The 23,662-nt window shown below is 35.2% G+C and overlaps 2 protein-coding genes across 4 annotated transcripts; both read left to right on the forward strand.

The window, feature by feature from the left end:
- Positions 1-2,834: 2,834 nt before the first annotated feature.
- On the forward strand, positions 2,835-15,676 carry LOC130935196 (glutamate synthase [NADH], amyloplastic). 3 transcript variants are annotated; one of them, XM_057864800.1, is made up of 22 exons: positions 2,835-3,627; positions 3,727-3,846; positions 5,676-5,780; positions 6,044-6,196; positions 6,400-6,500; positions 6,602-6,698; positions 7,166-7,275; positions 7,620-7,723; positions 7,849-8,028; positions 8,124-8,467; positions 8,552-8,622; positions 8,700-9,169; positions 9,264-10,133; positions 10,473-10,627; positions 10,916-11,077; positions 11,170-12,747; positions 13,099-13,305; positions 13,412-13,680; positions 13,798-14,103; positions 14,220-14,487; positions 14,678-14,935; positions 15,046-15,676. In XM_057864800.1, the coding sequence occupies exons 1-22, from the start codon at positions 3,259-3,261 to the stop codon at positions 15,340-15,342; spliced, it is 6,594 nt and encodes a 2,197-aa protein (XP_057720783.1). In that variant the 5' UTR covers positions 2,835-3,258; the 3' UTR covers positions 15,343-15,676. The 3 variants fall into 3 exon arrangements, with proteins under 3 accessions (XP_057720783.1, XP_057720785.1, XP_057720784.1); XM_057864802.1 differs by lacking the exons at positions 2,835-3,627; positions 3,727-3,846; positions 5,676-5,780; positions 6,044-6,196; positions 6,400-6,500 and adding an exon at positions 6,760-6,820 and having other exon boundaries at positions 6,602-6,676; XM_057864801.1 differs by lacking the exons at positions 2,835-3,627; positions 3,727-3,846; positions 5,676-5,780; ... (1 more) ...; positions 6,400-6,500; positions 6,602-6,698 and adding an exon at positions 6,801-6,903.
- Positions 15,677-22,785: 7,109 nt separating this feature from the next.
- On the forward strand, positions 22,786-23,574 carry LOC130935034 (uncharacterized). Its single transcript, XM_057864579.1, has one exon. It carries the CDS (start codon positions 22,902-22,904, stop codon positions 23,256-23,258), a length of 357 nt encoding a protein of 118 aa, XP_057720562.1. The 5' UTR covers positions 22,786-22,901; the 3' UTR covers positions 23,259-23,574.
- Positions 23,575-23,662: the final 88 nt, after the last annotated feature.

Below are 23,662 nucleotides of genomic sequence, written 5' to 3' on the forward strand. Positions count from 1 at the left end.
ATGATATCCAGATTCAGATAGAGGTACGTGAAGTGCCACATAATATTATTGTTTGGGACCGTTATATTTGGAGATAAGTCTGGAACAAGGGTGCACTGGAAGTTTCTGCCGTTATTCTGTAACTTTGCCGGGATCATACAGTTCAGTTGGAGATCGGCATGCCTGGCACACCTGTATAGAGCGTTGTGCTAATTTTTTGGAATGTAGCCCTCAAATCAGTAGGTCCGAATTGGTTGGGAAAAAAAAAATCTTCTCCATGCAACAAATCGCACGGTCCGACTTCTTTGCACGCAACATCCACCACGTACAAATCATACGGTCCAATTTGTGTTCCTCACACCTGCAAAAAATCGGACTGTCCAATTTTCCTCCATCATCTAACCGCTGTCACACTTGTGTGAAACACCTATAAATTTCATAACCTTACACCAAACCTTGCATCATATGCAAAAAAAATTAGCCTATTGCAATCGTACTTAGTCGGAAAAAAGATTTCTGAAAACTACATTTATTTTTCTGAAGTACAAGCATTTCATTTTCTATTTAGTAAATAAAAAAATTATATATTATTTAAAAATTAAAAATATTTTATAAATAATTAAATAAATATTTTTAAAAAATAATTTATATTAATTGAAATTAACAAATTTAATATAATTTTATATATTAATAAATATTCTAATTTATTATTATATTTATATTTATTATAGTCTATTTAAATTTCAAAATATTTTATTACATATTGTTATTATTATTTTTACTTAATAAATTACTTTTAATTTCACCAAATATTCTAAATTATTTTCGCACACAGTTATTCCTAAATCAGCTGAAATTGATATGTCATAACTCATAATTAACATGACTACGCTAGTGTTGTTTTTAAAGAAATTAAAACTTTTCATTGAGATGAGTTTTTTTCATTTAAAAAATATATATATATACTAACTGCATTGTAAAATCGATAACATTTTCCAGCGAGCATTAAGCATCTTCCTCCTTCAAGACTTTAAGCTTCCTTCTCAGGGAAGAGATATCTATTAACCTGGAGATTCAAAAACTTCTACTTCGTCAGTTGAATGTGTATTTTTTTTTTTTTTGGTGACTTGTTGAATGTGTAATTTAATTGGGTGCTAATGGAATCATTTAATTTATAAAAAGATAAATAAATAAAAACGTTAATATCTATAAATAAGTGACAAATGCTAATACAATTTGAAAAAAGTAGAGAAACAAAAATTAATTTGCTATTAAATATGAATTATCGATATAAATATAATAAATAAATATTATTTTATATCTATGCGCTTTTTTTTAATTAGTTTAATAATTCATTTAATTATAAATGACACGTTAAAAATTTTAGTATTAAAATTTAAAATTTATGGTTAAAAAATTTCAGTATTAAAATTAAAAAAAATTTTGTATTATGGTTAAAAAATTTTGGTGCTATTTTTTGTTAAATTTTTCATATCTCAAAATTTTTTTCTTCATTTTCTTCCTTTTTCTTCAGTTTAATACCATGCAATCAATTCAATAATAAAAAATATATTATTTAGTTAGAAATGACACGAAAATTTTTATTAAATGATACAAAATAAATTAAAAAATTACAAATCTAAAATCTTAACTCACTCAACCAATAAAATACATTTAAATATATTTTAAAATAAAAAATACATCAATTTATTATAAAAAACTTAAAATTGGCTAAACCTGTTATATATTAATTCAATACCATCCAATTAATTTAATGAGAAGAAAAACACATTATTTAATTATAAATGATATGGTTAAAAAATTTCAATGTCAAAATTAAGAAATTTTATGTGTTACAATTAAAAAAGTTTGATGCTATTTTTTGATAAATTCAGCATAATTTAAAACTCTCCTTCTTCTTCTATATTTTTATAATTCTTATTTTACCCTCTTAACTATGTTACGATTAAGAAATTTTAGTATCAAAATTGAAGAACTTATGTGTCATAGTTAAAAAATTTTATTGTTATTTTTTTTTATTAATTTTACATAATTTAAAACTCCTTCTGCTTTTTTTTATCATCATTATAGAAAAACACAACGACAAAAGAATAATAATGAAAAAAAAAACACATAAAAAAAGAAATACAAAAAAGAATAAGGTATTTATATTAAAAAAGACAGTATATGTTCGTGTTAGTGGGAGCTAAAGCGTGCTTAATATACTCTCACTAATAAACTGATTTTTTTATTAGGTGTAGACTAATTTAATTAGATTGAATTATGAAAAAGGCTTAGATATGTAAGGAATGTTATTTTCTTTCGAAATTATTTTTAATATAGAGATAAAGATGATATTTTAGTTAAATATTAATATTTAAAGTGTATTATAATATTATAGATGTGTAAAAAAGATGTTCTGTATATTACTCAAAATATTAACACGTGTCTAATACGTATCCTATATATTAATTCTCCACCTATAAAATTCATCTACTTATAATTACACCAAATAATTTTATTTTTAATAAAAACATCAATATTTTTTTCATATAAAAAAAATTAACCTATTTTTAAATATTACTATTTTTTTCCGATGAAAATTTAGTGAATTATTTTGATATTTTATTCAATCCAAGGTCACAAGAACTTGGTGGATCGGTGGATCCACACTCCCCAGTCTTCCTACCCCTTTCGCTTCTCCATTCAAGTATCAACACCTACACAGACATACTCTCACTATTCAGTATTCAGTATTCACTATTCAGCATTGACCCCAATTTAAAAATTAAAAAACCACGCTCTCCCTCTATAAAACCATCCTCTATGCCTCTCTCCACCAAAGAACCCTCACACAATACTAAACAGCTCCTTGAAGCGGCGCTGTTTTCTCCCCTTTCTGCTTTCTGTCTGTTTCTTCCGATTCAGCCTCTTTCCAAAGCGGTCTTCTCACTTCTGTCCTGTCCAGAATTAAACAGAAGCCTTCAATTAACAACTTCCCTCCTTTTTGTTCACGCATACAAGTACCATTTTCATCTTCGATTAAATCTGGTCCTTTAATCCCAGATCTGTAATCTGTCACATATATTGCCAAAAAACTCTGATCCGATCCAATCCAATCATTCATTTTTACTTATTTTATTTTATATTTTCTCCCATAAGCAACAAGAGTTCCATACATAGTTAAATACTTAAAACTCTTCCAACATAAGTAAACAGTAGAACACTCCACTTGATAACTATCTAAGTCTTCAATAAAAAAAAAATAAATTGAATCAAATGTCAAAGTCACTCTCGCTAACGTCCTCGTCTCTCAACAACCCTCAGCTGAATGGTTTTCGAAAACGCAACAATTCCCCACAGGGTCGGCTGGTGAGCCTCTCCGTCAATCGGAGCAAAACATTCACACTATGCTCTGCTCCGGGGGACAAGAAGAGGTTTTTCGGCCCGCGGCTGCGATCAAGCGGGTCTGAGAGGATCCGCTTGTGGCAGTTTGGTGGGCCGGGCTGGTTACCGAAGGTGACAGTCCGGTCCGCATTCTCGGCGGTGCCGGAGAAGCCGTTGGGGCTCTATGATCCCAAAATGGATAAGGACTCGTGCGGGGTTGGGTTCGTTGCTGAATTGTCTGGTCAAAGTAGCCGCAAAACTGTGAGAAAGTTGATTTGCGTGTTTCGGTTACGGTTTCGGATTTTGGAAAAAAATGTAACTAACTTTTTTTTATTTGATTGTGTGTTGTGTGGTGTGCAGGTAACAGATGCGTTAGAGATGTTGGTGAGAATGACGCATAGAGGTGCTTGCGGGTGCGAGGCCAACACTGGTGATGGAGCAGGGATTCTTGTGGCTCTGCCTCATGATTTTTACAAGGAGGTACTTTTTGTTTTTAAATTATTATTATTATCATTATTATTATTATTATTATTATTATTATTATTATTATTATTATTATTAGGTGTATGTGTAAGTGTAACCGTAAACTCCTAGTCCTTGCTAAATTTTGCACTTTGTACGGAAAATGAGTTTTTTTTAGTCAAAAAAATAATTCAGTCCTGAATTGTTTTATTTCTAATTTTCTTTAAAAATAATTTGGAATATGAATTAAATTTTCTGAAATTCTAAAAGATATGGGTTAATTTAATCTTTTGTTTTATTAGGAGCTAATTGTTAATTTATTTAATAAAAGCAAAAATTATTCGGGACCAACATTTATGTGCGTGTGGTATGAGGGAGTGTGTGAAGGAGTATCCTTTTGTTTTTTTTTTATGGGATTTTTTAAATAAATAAATTAAATTTCATATTTCCAATTATATGTATTGTTCAATTATTTATATATTTGCATTGGATTAATTATATTTTTGTACTCTATTACTTATTTTGTTGTCTTTGCAAATAAGATAGACACAGTAATTAAGTAACACAGTAAAAACATATAAATAATTTGAAAAATGTGTATTAAGTTTAGAATTTTTTTTTGTGATGACACGACAAGTCGACAACTGCTGCCTTTATTAGCTTTTTTTCTAAAGACTATTGAATTTGGTTATATTTGGTTCAATCATTACATAAATAGTATTAAAGTGGATAGTTATTTCAACAGAAATTTAAATTCCATAAAAAAACCATAAAGCCTTATTTTACTTGGTATGATCGCTATATGAATCAAATGATGTCATTACATTATGTCATTAATCCGAGTTAACTCATTTATGTTTAGATCTAAAGAAATTTAAATTCATATCTTTTTAAACTGCCACTGTGCTGTATGTCAACTTTAGTATCTAAATCTAAATCTAAACTTTTATAAAAAGGTTTTTGGACACCAGAATAGTTTTTGTACATATAATAATATATTTAAATATGTAATGGAGAATAATAAATTTAATATTAGAGAACTGTTATTTAAAAAAGTTCTGTATATATATTTAATCATAAATATTGTGCTGCTACAAAATTTTGTTCGAGTCAATTACAATCTGAAACGAATGATTTGAACAATGGTATAAAGCTGCACAAAAACTAATCCCAGATATATCTAAATTTTTTAATGTTTGCATTAGATTCTTGTTTATAAACATTATTCTTGTGTTGGTTTGAACAGAAAAGCATAAAATTCTTAGGTATCATAATCATGTTGAAAAATACAAGTGGAAGAGGACTTTCTTTCAGTTTTGCTCAAATGGAATATTTTGAAATGATTCAGTGATGCATATGGCTAAAATTGAAAATATAATATTAATGAAGAGGAGAATAAATTGTCTTTTTCCTCTATCAAAGAATCATTGAAAATGAAATATATTTCTTTATGTCCTGTTTTTGTTAGCACTTTTCTGAACTCCTTTTTTCCTTAAGTTAGTTTGAGATTAATACTTTCAACAGCTTTTTTGTTAAGCAGAAGAAATTTGTATAGATCTACTGACGGCGTATACTTTTCCTGTACTGTCATCTAATATATGCAGTATCACATTGGCAACTAGGCCACTGTAGCTGTTTTTTACATCCACTATAGATTAATAGAATTATTTGGTTGGAGAATAGTGTAAAATATTTTAAAATGTTAGTGCATACAAGAAATAATGCCCTCACTCCATTATCGAAGTTTATTTATTGGTTAAAGGACTACAATTAGGAAAAATCTGGGATTCAGACTTTGCACTGTTTGCAGTTCTTGTCAATTCAAAGATGTTTTTGCTTCAATGCAGGTTGTGGAGTTTGAGCTTCCCCCCCAAGGAAAATATGCAGTTGGCATGCTTTTCTTGCCTAAATCTGATATTCGTAGGAAAGAAAGCAAAAATATATTTCAAAAGGTAAATCTAATTCTGAAATATCTTGGTCTGAAAATTTTCATGATGGATAGTGGTTGTAGAGTTCTCTCTAGTTTCGATTTAGCACACAATATACTGTTTCCAGCCTTCACTGTGTAGCTGCATGCTGTAATCCGAGCTAACAATGACTCAAGAAGTGTTTTTGTGATATTTTGTATTATGTGTTTGAGTTTCAGCAGTAGCATTTTCATGATTTTATATCTTATGGACAGTTGTTTGTATCTGTGCTTTGTTTTTGTGTTCAGGTTGCGGAGAGTCTGGGGCACTCAGTTATTGGTTGGCGCTCCGTTCCCACAGACAACACAGGATTGGGCAAATCAGCTGTACAGACTGAACCGGTGATTGAGCAAGTGTTTCTTACTCCAAGTGCTCAATCAAAAGTTGATTTGGAAAGACAGGTACCTTGCCTACATGCTGAAATTGGCAGCAAGAAATTTGCATTAATTTGTTAACATTTTGATTGAACTGCAGTTGTTCCCCAGGAAATGAATTGATAGATAAATTATTTCCAGCGAATATAATGATTTATACATAAATGGTGTATTTTAAGATTTGAATAGATTTTGGTCTTTGTTACTGACAGTTGGCTCTTTCCTTGTAGATGTACATATTAAGGAAGCTTAGCATGGCCGCTATTACATCTGCCTTGAACCTCCAAAATGACGGCATTGCTGATTTCTATATCTGTTCACTTTCGTCAAGGTATGTTTAAGAGGCGACATCATTTTCTTGAGATCCAAATTATTGTTATTACATAAGGTTTTCTAAGTAAAATTCTCATGTTTTTATCAAATTTGGTACAGGACTGTTGTTTACAAAGGTCAGCTAACACCAGCTCAACTGAGGGAATATTATTTTGCGGACCTAGGCAATGAAAGGTTTACGAGCTACATGGCCCTGGTAAATATATTATCCATTAACCTATCTTCTTTCTCCACTAACTCTATACTCCAACAAACAGCAAGGGAACAACCAGTAACTGAAGAGATGCAAGGTTGGGGAATGACTTCTGAGGCATTGAGGTTTGAATGATCTCTTAAGTTCTTCCGCTTCCTTGATTACTATTTGAGTTTGGATACTTGGATTGAATGCAATGGTTGAGTTGGTAAGAAAGTTCATTATCAAGATTATGATGTTTGCAAAAGTTTCTGCTGATGCTTTCTGTCGTTAATTGGTCTGGAGACAATATCTTCAAAGTGATGGAGGAAAAAATAATTTTGGTGAAAGTGGATAGTGCCTCTGAAATTTTTCCTGGCACTTCAATATATGCTTGTATTGAAGTTCCTGGAGGAAAACATTTTTGAATTTCTACTTTGGTTTCTAGTATGCACTGCATGAAGACTGAAGTTTATTGTGCGTATCTGTAGATACATTCACGGTTTTCTACAAATACCTTCCCTAGCTGGGATCGTGCTCAGCCTATGCAAATATTGGGACACAATGGAGAGATCAACACTCTAAGAGGCAATGTCAACTGGTATGCCTTGAATAGTTTTTGCACTATGCTAGTTAATGGTATGACAAATTACAAATATGAATGAATAATATGTTGCAATGCGATTTTAAACTGGCTAGCAGTATTGTCCCGGTGCTGCTGATCTGACCATTCAGTATTGTTTGTTAGAGTTAATGGATACCTAGCTTACTTTTTTCTTTTCTCAATCTTATTTTTTAAATAAGAGGATACTTTGTTTCATTATGGTGTGCAAGAAGCTTGATGCTAGTCGTGGGTGGGCATAGCAGCATTGAGTATTGTGTTGGATGTTCTCTTCCTGTTCTGATTGATGTATATTGTATCAGCTAATATGGTATATTTTGTAGGATGAAGGCGCGTGAGGGGTTACTGAAGTGCAAGGCACTTGGTTTAACAGAGGATGAATTAAAGAAGCTTTTGCCCATTGTCAATGCAAATTCATCTGATTCAGGTGAAAAATTTTTCCCTTTTTATTTTTTTGATTTTATTTTAAATTTGTGTTTTTTTATTTTATATTATTTTTTCGACTAGGTTATATTTACATACTGAATCTAATGGATAGTTATTCTTTTCCAGGAGCTTTTGATGGCGTTCTTGAGTTTTTGGTTCAATCTGGAAAAAGTCTTCCTGAAGCTGTTATGATGATGATTCCTGAGGCATGGCAAAACGATAAAAACATGGATCCTCAACGTAAAGCATTTTATGAATACTATTCAGCTCTCATGGAGCCATGGGATGGACCAGCTCTTATATCATGTAAATTTTTTGTTGGACTCTGATTCTATCTCATGTGCATGTCCTCTCGACACTAGTTTACAATTTGGCACTAATTTGATCTAATATCATTACAGTTACTGATGGTCACTATCTTGGAGCTACACTGGATAGGAATGGACTGCGACCTGGCCGCTTCTATGTTACTCACAGTGGACGAGTTATAATGGCAAGTGAAGTTGGAGTCGTAGACATTCCTCCTGAAGATGTGTGTAGGAAAGGAAGATTAAATCCTGGCATGATGCTTCTGGTAGATTTTGATAAGCACATTGTTGTTGATGATGATGCCTTAAAGGAACAGTATTCGTTGGCAAGGCCCTATGGGGAGTGGCTCAAAAGACAGAAGATTGAACTCAAAGACATAGTAGATTCTGTTGATGAATCTGAAAGAGTTCCACCAACAATCGCAGGAGTGGCTCCGGTAAGTTTTAAAAGAGCAACCAATGTTAGCTTTTCGTAAATTTCATGTTGCATGACTAACTATTGCATCTACAATAAACTACAGCTCTCTAGTGATGATGTGGATATGGAAAATATGGGAATTCATGGTCTACTGGCTCCATTGAAAGCTTTTGGGTATGCAACGTCCTTTGTGAATATTTTCTGCATTTTTTCCACTTTGTTTGAAGTTATATTCTGCTCTGTTAATGCAGATATACGGTTGAATCATTGGAAATGTTATTACTTCCTATGGCAAAAGATGGTGTAGAAGCCCTAGGGTCGATGGGAAATGATACTCCATTAGCTGTCATGTCCAATAGAGAAAAGCTCACTTTCGAGTACTTCAAGCAAATGTTTGCTCAAGTGACAAATCCTCCAATTGATCCTATTCGTGAGAAAATAGTTACTTCAATGGAATGTATGGTTGGTCCAGAAGGTGATCTGACACAAACAACAGAGGAACAATGTCACCGCCTTTCACTAAAAAGTCCCCTTTTGACCATTGAACAAATGGAAGCGATTAAAAAGATGAATTACAGAGGATGGCGGAGCAAAGTTATAGACATAACTTACTCAAAGGAATGTGGTAAGAGAGGATTGGAAGAAGCATTGGACAGGATATGTGCAGAAGCACATGGTGCAATTACTGAAGGCTACACAACCCTTGTTCTTTCTGATAGAGGTATTATCTGCCGTGTTTTCCTTGCACTGTGTAGAGTTACTATACATGTACTTATCTGTCTATAATTTGTATTTTTGTGGGATTTAATCTGTAGCTTTCTCGAGGAAACATGTTGCTGTGAGCTCCCTCCTGGCCGTTGGTGCTGTTCATCAACATCTTGTTAAAAGTCTTGAGCGCACTAGAGTTGCCTTAATAGTTGAGTCTGCTGAACCACGTGAAGTGCACCATTTCTGCACACTTGTCGGTTTTGGTGCTGATGCTATATGCCCTTATTTGGCTGTGGAGGCAATATGGAGACTCCAAGTTGATGGAAGGATCCCACCTAAAGCAAGTGGTCAGTTCTACTCAAAAGATGAGTTGGTCAAGAAGTACTTTAAAGCAAGCAACTATGGCATGATGAAGGTTCTTGCAAAGATGGGAATATCAACTTTGGCCTCCTACAAAGGTGCTCAGATTTTTGAAGCTCTGGGTCTTTCTTCAGAGGTGATTGAAAAGTGCTTTGCTGGAACACCTAGTCGAGTTGAGGGTGCTACATTTGAGATGCTTGCTCGGGATGCTCTACAACTGCATGCATTGGCATTTCCTACTCGGGTTTTCTCTCCTGGAAGTGCTGAAGCTGTTGCGTTGCCCAATCCCGGGGATTATCATTGGAGGAAAGGTGGTGAAATTCATCTGAATGATCCGCTTGCAATAGCAAAGCTTCAGGAGGCTGCCAGAACTAACAGTATAGATGCATATAAACAGTATTCTAAGCTCATTCACGAGTTGAATAAAGCTTGCAATTTGCGGGGAATCCTGAAATTCAAAGAGACATCCACAAAGATTCCCATTGATCAAGTGGAACCAGCCAGTGAAATAGTTAAACGGTTTTGCACTGGGGCCATGAGTTATGGGTCAATATCATTGGAGGCACACACAACATTAGCAATGGCTATGAATAAACTTGGAGGGAAATCAAATACAGGTTTGCTAGACTTCTTTTTAAAAAAGCTTCCACTGATTTATTTTCCCCATTTAAAAAAGGCAACAATTCTCATCTTACCAAGTGTAGTTTATTTTGATAAATCATGAGGTGTGGTTCAGTGTTGTTTTTTCAAGTTCAAGGCACATAAGAAGCATCAGTGGCTAGGGCCAGCCTGATGCCGAAACAGGGTGTCTTACACATGAACATGCTTTCTAGCTTAATTTTTTAATGAAAAGTTTTGGGGGGGTTACCCGTTTTTTCACCCTTCATGTGAGGATTAGCATCCTCAAAATTAGTAATTTTTTATCTGATGATTTGTTTTCTGCAAATTTGCCATAGGTGAGGGCGGTGAACAACCATCTCGTATGGAGCCTCTTCCTGATGGTTCAATGAATCCCAAAAGGAGTGCCATCAAACAAGTTGCTAGTGGAAGATTTGGAGTCTCAAGTTACTACCTTACTAATGCTGATGAACTACAGATAAAGATGGCCCAGGTAATTGTTGAAATCTGTTCATTTGTATTAAGGTTATTTGTCCATTCTTGCCTTATACCTCAATTTCATCGACTGGTCTCTAGCCGCTACAATCCTGTTGGAGTTATGGCTCTATTGTTTATGAATTTATATTCATGGCAGATGACGCTGTGACTTCAAGGCACCTCCTGGTGCTCTTGCTGCTTTAGTTGATACCTACATATGACCTTTGGTGAGGTTAAATAAAAGTGTAGTTTTTTCACTTAATGAAGGGTCGTATTGTTTTAACATCCGAATTCTTATCCTCAGGGTGCAAAACCTGGTGAGGGAGGTGAACTTCCTGGCCACAAAGTTATAGGAGACATTGCCGTCACTAGAAATTCAACTGCTGGAGTAGGACTTATCAGTCCACCTCCCCATCATGATATTTATTCAATCGAAGACCTTGCGCAACTGATTTATGATCTAAAGGTATGTTTGTATATAGATTCTCTTACGGTAAAGTCAGGCTGAATGTTTCTGCTATTAGTTCTTGCTCTTTAATTGCTTTTCTTAATCTGTAGAATGCCAACCCATCTGCTCGAATTAGCGTGAAGTTAGTTTCTGAAGCTGGAGTGGGGATAATTGCTAGCGGAGTTGTTAAAGGTCATGCGGACCATGTCTTGATCTCAGGTCACGATGGAGGTACAGGGGCATCTAGATGGACCGGCATAAAGAATGCTGGTTTGCCTTGGGAACTTGGCCTAGCTGAGACTCACCAGACATTGGTTGCGAATGACCTACGTGGTCGCACAGTTCTTCAAACTGATGGCCAACTCAAAACAGGAAGAGATGTGGCCATAGCTGCTCTTCTTGGAGCAGAAGAGTTCGGTTTCAGCACTGCTCCACTCATTACTCTTGGCTGTATCATGATGCGGAAGTGTCACAAGAACACCTGTCCTGTTGGCATTGCTACCCAAGATCCAGTACTTAGAGAGAAGTTTGCCGGAGAACCTGAGCATGTTATTAACTTCTTTTTCATGGTAGCTGAAGAGATGAGAGAAATTATGTCTAACCTTGGGTTTAAAACTGTTGATGAGATGGTTGGCCGTTCAGATAAGCTTGAAGTTGATAAGGAAATTGTTAAGAGCAATGAGAAACTGGAAAACCTTGATCTCTCTCTATTGCTTAGACCTGCAGCTGAACTGCGACCGGGAGCTGCACAGTACTGTATGCAAAAACAAGATCATGGCTTGGACATGGCCTTGGATAATAAGCTCATCAGTTTGTCCAATGCTTCTTTGGAAAAGGGTCTCCCAGTATACATTGAAACTCCAATACAGAATGTAAACCGTGCTGTGGGAACTATGCTTAGCCATGAGGTTACTAAACGATACCACTTAGCTGGTCTTCCAACTGGCACCATCCATATCAGATTTACTGGCAGTGCTGGCCAGAGCTTTGGTGCATTCCTCTGTCCTGGAATCACTTTGGAACTTGAAGGTGATGGCAACGACTATGTCGGTAAAGGATTGTCAGGAGGAAAAATTATAGTTTATCCTCCAAAAGGAAGCAACTTTGACCCTAAGGAGAACATTGTAATTGGTAATGTGGCGCTGTACGGTGCAACCTGTGGTGAAGCATATTTCAATGGGATGGCAGCAGAAAGATTTTGTGTGCGTAACTCCGGGGCTAAGGCAGTTGTGGAAGGGATTGGTGATCATGGATGTGAGTACATGACTGGTGGGACTGTCGTTGTGCTTGGGAAAACTGGTAGAAATTTTGCTGCTGGTATGAGTGGTGGGATTGCTTATGTTCTTGATGTGGATGGAAAATTCAAATCTCGATGCAACCCCGAGCTTGTAGATTTGGACAAGGTTGAAGAGGAAGAGGATATTATTACGCTAAGAATGTTGATACAGCAACATCAACGGCACACAAATAGCATGCTTGCCAAAGAAGTTCTTGCTGATTTTGAGAATCTACTTCCTAAATTCATCAAGGTGTTCCCAAGGGAGTACAAGCGCGCTCTTGCAAATATGAAGTCTGAGCAGACCTCCAATGATACAGTAGATGATGATGAAGCGCAGGCTGTTGAGAAGGATGCATTTGAAGAGCTTAAGAAACTGGCAACTTCATCTGTGAATGAGAAGCCAAGTCAGGTAACTGCAAGTTTTTTTTTCCCCCTTTATGATATTTCATTTGTAATGCTTGTATACCTTTTGTTATTTTTTCCTTTTTTCATGAACAAAACAAATTATTAAGTTTGAATTGGTGATCTTTGAAACAAGTGCAAATCCTCCTTGTAATATTAGATTAAAATGTGGTAAGATGAAAATGGGGTCTTAAGTTCATCTGTTACAGTAGGTTGCCTAGAAGTCTTAGTTGTCCATCGTCATTGGGCTGAGATGGGATACTGCTATTGTTCCTATATGAATAGAATACATCTCTTTAATGTATTCCTAGATCTCTTTTTGCACATTATTTTCTGCTAATGTCTCTGATATGTTCAGGCTGTATCACCCAAGAGGCCAACTCAGGTTACTGATGCCGTTAAACATCGAGGTTTTGTTGCATATGAGCGTGAGGGTGTTCAGTATCGGGATCCTAATCTTCGGATGAATGATTGGAAGGAGGTGATGGAAAAGATGAAGCCTGGTCCCCTTTTGAAAACACAGTCTGCCCGATGCATGGACTGCGGTACTCCTTTCTGTCATCAGGTGTGGTCTGCCATTCAATATTTTCATTGTTGTACTTACAAGTTAAAACTTTCCTTTTAAGTCTTTTGGCTGCTTGTAAAACTAAGATATTTGCATAAAATTTCAGGAGAATTCTGGATGTCCTCTTGGAAATAAAATACCAGAGTTTAACGAATTAGTGTACCAAAATAGATGGCGGGATGCATTAGAAAGGCTTCTTGAAACAAATAACTTTCCTGAATTTACTGGTCGGGTGTGCCCTGCACCTTGTGAAGGTTCTTGTGTCCTTGGTATTATCGAAAATCCGGTGTCTATTAAAAGCATTGAATGTGCCATCATAGATAAGGCTTTTGAGGAAGGTTGGATGGTGCCACGACCTCCACTTAGGAGAACTGGGTATGCTATGTTTGTATTTTTTGGACACTTTCAGTTTCATTTTTGTTGTAACTGCAACCCCATTGAAATGATTAGTAATATTGAACTACTAGTTACTTGTTACCACTGCTGTTTCAGGAAAAGGGTTGCCATTATTGGAAGTGGACCAGCTGGTCTAGCAGCTGCTGATCAACTAAACAAAATGGGCCATACAATAACAGTGTATGAACGAGCTGATAGGATTGGAGGGCTTATGATGTATGGGGTTCCCAACATGAAAACTGACAAAGTTGATATAGTTCAACGGCGAGTCAACCTTATGGCTGAGGAAGGAGTAACTTTTGTTGTGAATGCTAACGTTGGACGTGATCCTTTGTACTCTCTTGATCGGATTCGAGAGGAGAACGATGCTATTGTCTTGGCTGTTGGAGCCACAAAACCAAGGTGAGACACAGTGGGAGTCCTCTATATCTTGTTTTAGTTCAATTTCTTTTGCGGTTGAAGTTTACCAGGAATTTTATTATAGAAGGATGCTTCAAAGAGTTTACTTTTTCGTGCAGAGATCTTCCGGTGCCTGGACGTGAGCTCTCAGGAGTTCATTTTGCCATGGAGTTTCTTCATGCGAACACTAAGAGCTTGCTTGATAGCAATCTTCAGGATGGTAATTACATTTCTGCCAAGGGCAAGAAAGTTGTTGTCATAGGTGGGGGTGACACTGGTACCGATTGCATAGGGACATCCATTCGTCATGGTTGCAGTAGCATTATAAATCTCGAACTTCTTCCTGAGCCACCTCGCACAAGAGCCCCAGGAAACCCTTGGCCTCAGGTTAAATTAGATCCACTGATTTTCCAAATATCTGTTATGTTTCTTACTTTGTACTTTGTAGACATGAGGAATTGGACAATGTTCTTTTACTTAAACTTCATTTGTCATTACTAAATAGCTAAATGAGTGGTTGATATTTTAATGGATCTGTGCATGAACTGAGTTTGATCACAATGTTTCCACATTGCAGTGGCCTCGCATATTCCGTGTAGATTACGGGCACCAAGAAGCTGCTGCTAAATTCGGGAAAGATCCAAGATCATATGAGGTACTGACAAAGCGTTTTGTTGGAGATGAAAACGGAGTGGTGAAAGGACTTGAATTGGTACGTGTCTGTTGGGAGAAGGATCAAACTGGCAAGTTTCAATTTAAAGAAATTGAAGGCACTGAGGAGATCATTCAAGCTGACCTAGTTTTACTAGCCATGGGCTTTCTTGGCCCTGAATATGTAAGTATTCTTAGTAGCTTGGTTACTTTGTGAGTGAATTAGTTATGAACTTTTCATGCTGATCTTTCAGTAGCTGATCATACCTTGTTTGGTGTTTGTTTGCTTTTCAGACAATTGCAAAGAAGTTGGGTATGGAGCAAGACAACCGGTCAAATTTCAAGGCTGATTATGGTCGCTTCTCAACCAGTGTCAAAGGAGTGTTTGCAGCTGGCGATTGTCGCCGGGGTCAATCCCTGGTGGTATGGGCTATTTCAGAGGGACGACAAGCCGCGGCACAAGTTGACAAGTACCTCATTAAAGAGGAAAAAGAGCACAAAGTTGTGGGGAGTAAGGATGAACTAGTCAAGAGGCAACAAGACCTCAACAAGAAGCACCAGGACAGTAGCAAACACACAGTGATGACCTAAGAAGTTACCGTGAGTTTTCGTGCTCTCAGATGACTCAATAAAAGCGCATAGAATAAAAAGAAAAGGAAGGTTCTTTACCTTGGGCAATTTCTTGTGTGGCAAGTTGGTGATCCAAAGTGGAAAAACAATGAGAAAAATAAAGGAGTGTAGTATGTGTTACGATAAGTATGAAATGAATGACCATGGGTGGCTCATATTTTCCATGCTGAAATGCTATGTTACCAAAACTCTTGCATTTAATGATACGTGGAAAAATAAATCTCATTGCATGTATAAATAGAGGTTAAACCTCAGTAAGAAACACACAGCAATAAAAACTCATATATTCCCTCTCTCTCTCTTTCTTAAAGTATTTAGTTTCTTTTCTCTTACTACACACAACCAAATAATAAGAGATCAATTCCTTTTTATGTTACAATTAAATACCCTTCTCCTTATATTACTATTACAATTCTTTCTCTTCTTTTATTTTATAAGTATTTTAAATTCTATTTTCTATTACTCTTTACATATAATATTAATAGCAATATTAACCATCTTTATTATATTGAGATAGTATCAAATGCAAATCTCTCTCTCTTTATTTTTAATACTTTTTCTTATCTTTGTATATATATATACAATACAACATATAATATTATTATATATATATAATAATTATTGAGCTAATTATATTAATAATAGAGTCTTCTATTTATACATCTTTATTTTATATATCATTTATTTTACAACACGTTATCAGCACGAGACTCTGATCAAATTTTTAGGAAGACTCAGGTAATATTTTCATTATGTCGAAGCTCTCTCATCTTGAATTCAATGCTCTTGATATATCTGGAAACAATTATTTATCATGGATATTAGATGCTGAAATCCATCTTGATTCAATGGATCTTGGAGATACCATTAAGGCTGAAAATAATGCATCCCAGAAGGATAAAGCCAAAGCCATGATTTTCCTTCGTCGTCATCTTGATGAAGGGTTGAAAAATGAATATCTCACATTAAAAGATCCTGCAGATCTTTGGAAAGACCTTGAAGAAAGGTATAATCATCAGAAAACGGTAATACTTCCTCAGGCCCGATATGAATGGACGCATTTGCGTTTACAAGATTTTAAATCTATAAATGAATATAATTCTGCAATGTTTCGAATCACCTCACGAATGAAATTGTGTGGGGAAAAAATAACTGATCATGATATGTTGGAGAAAACTTTCTCAACCTTCCATGCCTCGAATGTGCTCCTGCAGCAGCAGTATCGAGAGAAAGGGTTTAAAAAATATTCTGAGTTAATTTCTTGCCTTCTTGTTGCAGAACGCAACAATGAGTTGTTATTGAAAAATCATGAAGCGCGCCCAGCTGGCGCCGCCCCATTTCCTGAAGTAAATGCGGCAAATCATTACCCCAGAAGAGGTAAATGGCAAGCTTTTAATAACAAGAAAAATTATGGAAGGAAAAAGAATTATGTTCAAAAGAGAGGATCTCACCAGAAGTGGGATAAAGAAAAGAATATCGGGCAAAATAAATCAACAGAGGAGAAGTGTTTCCGTTGTGGTGGAAAGGGCCATTGGTCTCGTACCTGTCGTACCCCAAGGCACCTAGTCGATCTTTATCAGGCGTCTTTGAAAAAGAACGACAAAGGAAAGGAAACAAATTTTGTTTCAAATGAGGCTGAAAACTCCACCACTCATTATGATGTATCTGATTTCTTTGAGGATCTCGAAGGAAATATTGGTCATTTGATCAATGATGGGATAGTTTAATATGTGAGATTGTGAAGTATTTATGTAAATAAATAATGTAAAGAACTTATTGTTAAGTTTTATTTTCTATGTATTTAAGTTTCAAATGTGATGTACATAAATAATGAAATTTTAATGTTTATGAATTTTGAAATTATTAAATGTGTCAAATTTTAAAATAAAATTTTAGTATATGACATTATTTTATGTATAGTGTTCCTTAGAGAAATAATTCTGATCAAGCATTCAATTTAACTGTGCATACTACTCATTTTATTATTATTTGTTTTTGAAGAAAATGGCAAGGATATGTAATGAAGATGTATGCCTTGCGGATAGTGCAAGTTCGCACACTATTCTCAAAAGTGATATATATTTTACCCATCTTGTGCCAAAAGAGGAATATGTTAATACTATTATTGGCTCAGGCAATGTGATTGAAGGCTCCGGAAGAGCTATAATTTTGTTTCCTGGAGGAACAAAATTTATAATAAATAATGCACTATTATCTACCAAGTCTCTAAGGAACTTGTTGAGTTTCAAAGATATTCGCCGAAATGGATATCATGTTGAGACTATGAATGAGGGAAATCATGAGTATTTATATATCACAACTCATGATTCAAATAAGAAAGTTATATTAGAAAAATTACCCTCACTTTCATCTGGGTTGTATTATACCAAGATTAGTGCAATTGAATCACATACCACTGTAAACCAGAAGTTTACTAGCCCAAATGAATTCATAACTTGGCACGACCGATTGGGTCATCCGGGAACAACCATGATGAGGAGAATTATTGAAAACTCTCATGGGCATTCACTAAAGAACCAGAAGATTCTTAAAACTAGTGAATTTTGTTGTGCTGCATGTTCTCAGGGAAAGCTAATTTTAAAGCCATCACCAGTAAAGATTGGATTTGAGTCCCCTGAATTCCTAGAAAGGATTCAAGGTGATATATGTGGACCTATTCATCCACCATGTGGATCTTTTAGATATTTTATGGTCCTCATAGATGCATCTTCGAGATGGTCACATGTGTGCTTATTATCTTCTCGCAACCTGGCGTTTGCGAGATTACTGGCTCAAATTATTCGATTAAAAGCACAATTTCCAGAAAATCCAATTAAAGCAATTCGTCTTGATAATGCTGGTGAATTTACTTCTCAAGCTTTTGATGCTTATTGTATGGCTAATGGAATAAGTGTTGAACATCCAGTAGCTTATGTTCACACACAAAATGGGTTAGCAGAATCACTTATTAAGCGCCTCCAATTAATTGCTAGACCCTTGCTTATGAGAACAAATCTCCCAACCTCGGTTTGGGGGCATGCTATTTTACATGCCGCAGCACTTATTCGTTTGAGACCAACGAGTTATCATCAATTCTCTCCTATACAATTAGCTTTTGGCCAGCAGCCAAATGTTTCCCATTTAAGAATATTTGGGTGTGCGATATATGTTCCCATTGCACCACCTAATCGCACCAAAATGGGACCCCAAAGAAAATTGGGGATATATGTTGGATATGATTCTCCCTCTATAGTGAGGTATCTTGAGATACAAACTGGTGATGTGTTTAAAGCCCGGTTTGCGGATTGTCATTTTGATGAATCAAAATTTCCAACATTAGGGGGAGAGAGTAAGCTTCCTGAAAAGGAACTTAACTGGAATGCATCATCATTGATGCATTTAGATCCTCGATCAGGACAATGTGAACTGGAAGTTCAAAAGATTATACATTTGCAAAGAATAGCAAATGAATTGCCTGATGCATTTTCCGATACAAAGAGGATAACCAAATCTTATATACCAGCGGAAAATGCCCCAATTCGAATTGATGTCCCAGTAGGACAAGTAGCCACTGAAGCAAATTCACGCCAGAAGCGTGGTAGGGCGGAAAATGCCCCAATTCAAATTGATGTCCCAGCAGGACAAATAGCCACGAAAGCAAATACACGCCAGAAGCGTGGCAGGCCTGTCGGTTCCAAAGACAAAAATCCTCGAAAGAGAAAAGAGGTAAATAATATTCCTGTTGAAAAAGACATAGTAAAGACACCTGCAGTTGTCCAAAATTTTGATATAACGCCAGAAGACGTTCAGGTACCTGAAAATTGTGAAAATGACGAGATCTCGATAAATTATGTCTTTACAGGAGAGAAATGGGACCGAAATAAGACAATTGTCAATGAAATATTTGCATATAATGTGGCATTAGATATCATGCATGAAAGTAAGGATCTTGAGCCAAGATCAGTTGAAGAATGTCGACAAAGAAATGATTGGCCAAAATGGGAAGCAGCCATGAAGGCTGAATTAGACTCACTTGCAAAACGTGAAGTCTTTGGACCTGTAGTCCGTACACCTGAAGATGTAAAACCTGTTGGATATAAGTGGGTATTTGTGAGAAAACGAAATGAGAAAAATGAAGTTGTGCGCTATAAAGCCCGACTTGTGGCACAAGGTTTTTCACAAAGGCCCGGTATAGATTATGAAGAAACGTATTCCCCTGTAGTGGATGCGATAACTTTGCGTTATTTGGTCAGTTTATCTGCATATCATAAACTGCATATGCATTTAATGGATGTGGTAACAGCCTATTTATACGGCTCATTAGATCGGGATATCTATATGAAAGTCCCTGAAGGATTAAAGATATCTAAACTATCCAATGAATATTCGCAAGGGTTATACTCAGTCAAATTGCAAAGATCTTTATATGGTCTAAAGCAATCTGGACGAATGTGGTATAATCGTCTTACTGAGTATCTGGCCAAAAACGGATTCAAGAATGATGATATCTGCCCATGTGTTTTCATAAAGAAATCTGCATCTGGATTCGTTATAATTGCTGTGTACGTTGATGATTTAAATATCATTGGGACTCCTGAAGAGATTCCAACAATTATAAAAACTCTAAAAGAAGAGTTTGAGATGAAAGATCTTGGAAAGACTAAATTTTGTCTCGGCCTGCAGATCGAGCATATAAAAGACGGGATCTTTATTCATCAAACAACATACACAGAAAAGATCTTGAAGAGATTTTATATGGATAAGTCACATCCATTAAGTACACCAATGATCGTAAGATCTTTGGATGTGAAAAAGGATCAATTCCGTCCTAAAGAAGAAAATGAAGATATCCTTGGTCCTGAAGTACCATATCTTAGTGCCATTGGAGCGCTAATGTATCTTGCTAATAATACGCGACCTGACATATCATTCGCGGTGAATTTATTAGCAAGGTATAGTTCCTCTCCAACCAGAAGACATTGGAGTGGAATCAAACAAATTTTTCGATATCTTCATGGAACGGTTGATATGGGATTGTTTTATCCCTACGGATCCAAGTCACAACTAGTTGGCTATGCAGATGCCGGATACTTGTCTGATCCACATAAAGGGAGATCTCAAACAGGATACCTGTTCACATATGGTGGTACAGCTATATCTTGGAGGTCCACGAAACAGACAATTGCTGCAACATCCTCTAATCATGCTGAAATACTGGCGATTCATGAAGCTAGTCGCGAGTGTTTTTGGCTGAGGAGTTTGATTCAATATATTATGTCATCATGTGGACTGATTGATCATAAGATAGCTCCAACTGTTCTGTTTGAAGATAATACAGCATGCATTGCTCAACTTAAGGGTGGATACATCAAAGGTGATAGAACAAAGCATATTTCTCCCAAATTCTTCTTCACTCATGACCTTCAAAATCAAGGGACAATTGATGTCCAACAGATTCGCTCAAGTGACAATTTGGCAGATTTATTCACAAAGTCACTCCCAAAATCCTCCTTTGAGAGATTGGTACATGAGATTGGGATGCGCCGATTTCGAGACATTAAATGATGTCGGCAAGAGGGGGAGACTGTACTCTTTTTTCCTTGGTCAGGTTTTTTTCCCATTGGGTTTTCCTCGACAAGGTTTTTAATGAGGCAGTCCCCATCACAAAGGATTTTTGTACTCTTTTTCCTTCACTAAAGTTTTTCCCATTGGGTTTTCTTTAGTAAGGTTTTAACGAGGCATAATCCTAAATGGTCATTCAAGGGGAGTGTTACGATAAGTATGAAATGAATGACCATGGGTGGCTCATATTTTCCATGCTGAAATGCTATGTTACCAAAACTCTTGCATTTAATGATACGTGGAAAAATAAATCTCATTGCATGTATAAATAGAGGTTAAACCTCAGTAAGAAACACACAGCAATAAAAACTCATATATTCCCTCTCTCTCTCTTTCTTAAAGTATTTAGTTTCTTTTCTCTTACTACACACAACCAAATAATAAGAGATCAATTCCTTTTTATGTTACAATTAAATACCCTTCTCCTTATATTACTATTACAATTCTTTCTCTTCTTTTATTTTATAAGTATTTTAAATTCTATTTTCTATTACTCTTTACATATAATATTAATAGCAATATTAACCATCTTTATTATATTGAGATAGTATCAAATGCAAATCTCTCTCTCTTTATTTTTAATACTTTTTCTTATCTTTGTATATATATATACAATACAATATATAATATTATTATATATATATAATAATTATTGAGCTAATTATATTAATAATAGAGTCTTCTATTTATACATCTTTATTTTATATATCATTTATTTTACAACAGTATGTAGAAAGGAAAATTTTTGTCTTGGCACTTTTCTTTTGAGGGTGTTATTATTGGGAAGGTTAGCTCGTTTATAACTGATAAAGATGACGGTTATATAAATGGAATGTACAGTATAAAGTTTTAAACTAGTCCAAATGAGTTCACGCCTTCACGGGCTACGAAACTTGATAAGAGAAAATGATCTAGTATTAACTTGTGTTAGGCTGGATCCGTCGTCCTCCATTTGGTTCTTCAATTTCAATCCATCGATTAAAGCATGACAGTTGATATGGTTAAATTACCTTAAAATGATATTACTTAAAATTGTGTATAACCACTAAGGGTGTGGTAATATCAAGCCAACATAGAGAAAAATGAAAATCAACACTTTTAAGGATTTAATTATAATTGGACACTTAGTATATCAAAATTTAAAATTAAACTCAAATTTTAAATACTTACGAAAAACTTTAATATAATAGAACGAGATAAAAGTATTTATTATTTGTATTTATACCAATAATAATAGAATTTAATTTTAATATATTATTAGTATAAAATAATTATACACATATATTTAATTAATCACACAAACAATTATCTAAAAAATAAATATCATCTAAAATTATTAAATAATATAATATATTAATTAAATTATTATTTAGTAATTTTGAATTATTGGTTTTCTGGGAGTGAATTTTTTTAAATTTTTTTAATTGTTTAATAAAATATAATTTTTTATCATTTAATATTTTTTCATATATTTTTTTAGTTTTATTTAAAAAATATAAAATAAAATATTATATTTTACTAAATAATTAAAAAATAAAAATTTAAAAAAATTAAAATTTATTAAATAATTTAATAATTTTGACTAAATACTCTTAATTGACTTCAAATGAAATTAATTACACTTGAAATTTTTACCAAAAAAATTGAGAGTATTCCATCCTCCTCGTAACAAGAATATATGCTTCATGTGAGTTTTCATCGTGGTGTTCCTATTGGTTTTTACTGGCGCATTTTCACATGGAAACGTAATGAAACAAGTACTCGTGGAATTTTCATAGCTTGACACGACATGAGTGCGAGTGCGGTGACAAATACATTTCACAAACCGCAATTCCTCCTTCGTCTTCCTCTTCCCTCTCCACTTTCCAGGGTTTCGCTTCATCCGAACAACAAGCACAATGACCACCTCCTCTTTCCCTCGCTTGCTCTCCACGGTACCAAACCCTGCACCTTACCTCACCAGATCCGAACCCCTGACTCGCTCTATTTCCAACTCAGTTTCGCGCCTCCTCTGTTCCTACTCGACTCAGCAGCCCCGCGAAAACACCGTTACCGAACAAGAACACGCACCGAGCCTTTCTCACAAAGAGGAAAGCACGCGAACCGAAGAACAAGAACAAGAACAACAACACGACGATGATGATGAAGATGGCGAGCTTGTGAACGACGAGACCGGTGAGGTTGGTGGTCCCAAAGGGCCCGAGCCCACCAGGTACGGCGATTGGGAGCGTAAGGGTCGATGCTTTGATTTCTGAGCTTTTTTTTCTTTCCATTTTAAAATATTAATAATGATGGCATAATAAAGTTAATATTCCCGTTGGGTATTGTGCTTGATTTGCTTACTTCTTCTGATGTTATACTTATTGTAAGAGAGGATTATGTAATTTTTTATTTTCTTCTCCCTAATGAATCAGTTGAGTGATTGCTCTCAATAGGATGGTTATGTAATTTCCACGGGTTTGAATGAACTGATGATTTGGTTTAACAATGCAGAAACATTTCATTTTTTTTTCTAGCAACGGTAGAAGGCATGTAACTTTATTTATAATTGAGATGGTCTTGTTGGTTTTACTATTGAGGTGAATATTGTGGATGAAGATTGATATTGTGCTATTTCCTCTTTTTGTTTACTGCTGTGGTCATTTTTAATGATTGGTAA

Source organism: Arachis stenosperma, chromosome 6 (assembly GCF_014773155.1).
Source record: "Arachis stenosperma cultivar V10309 chromosome 6, arast.V10309.gnm1.PFL2, whole genome shotgun sequence".
Taxonomy (NCBI): Eukaryota; Viridiplantae; Streptophyta; class Magnoliopsida; order Fabales; family Fabaceae; genus Arachis; species Arachis stenosperma.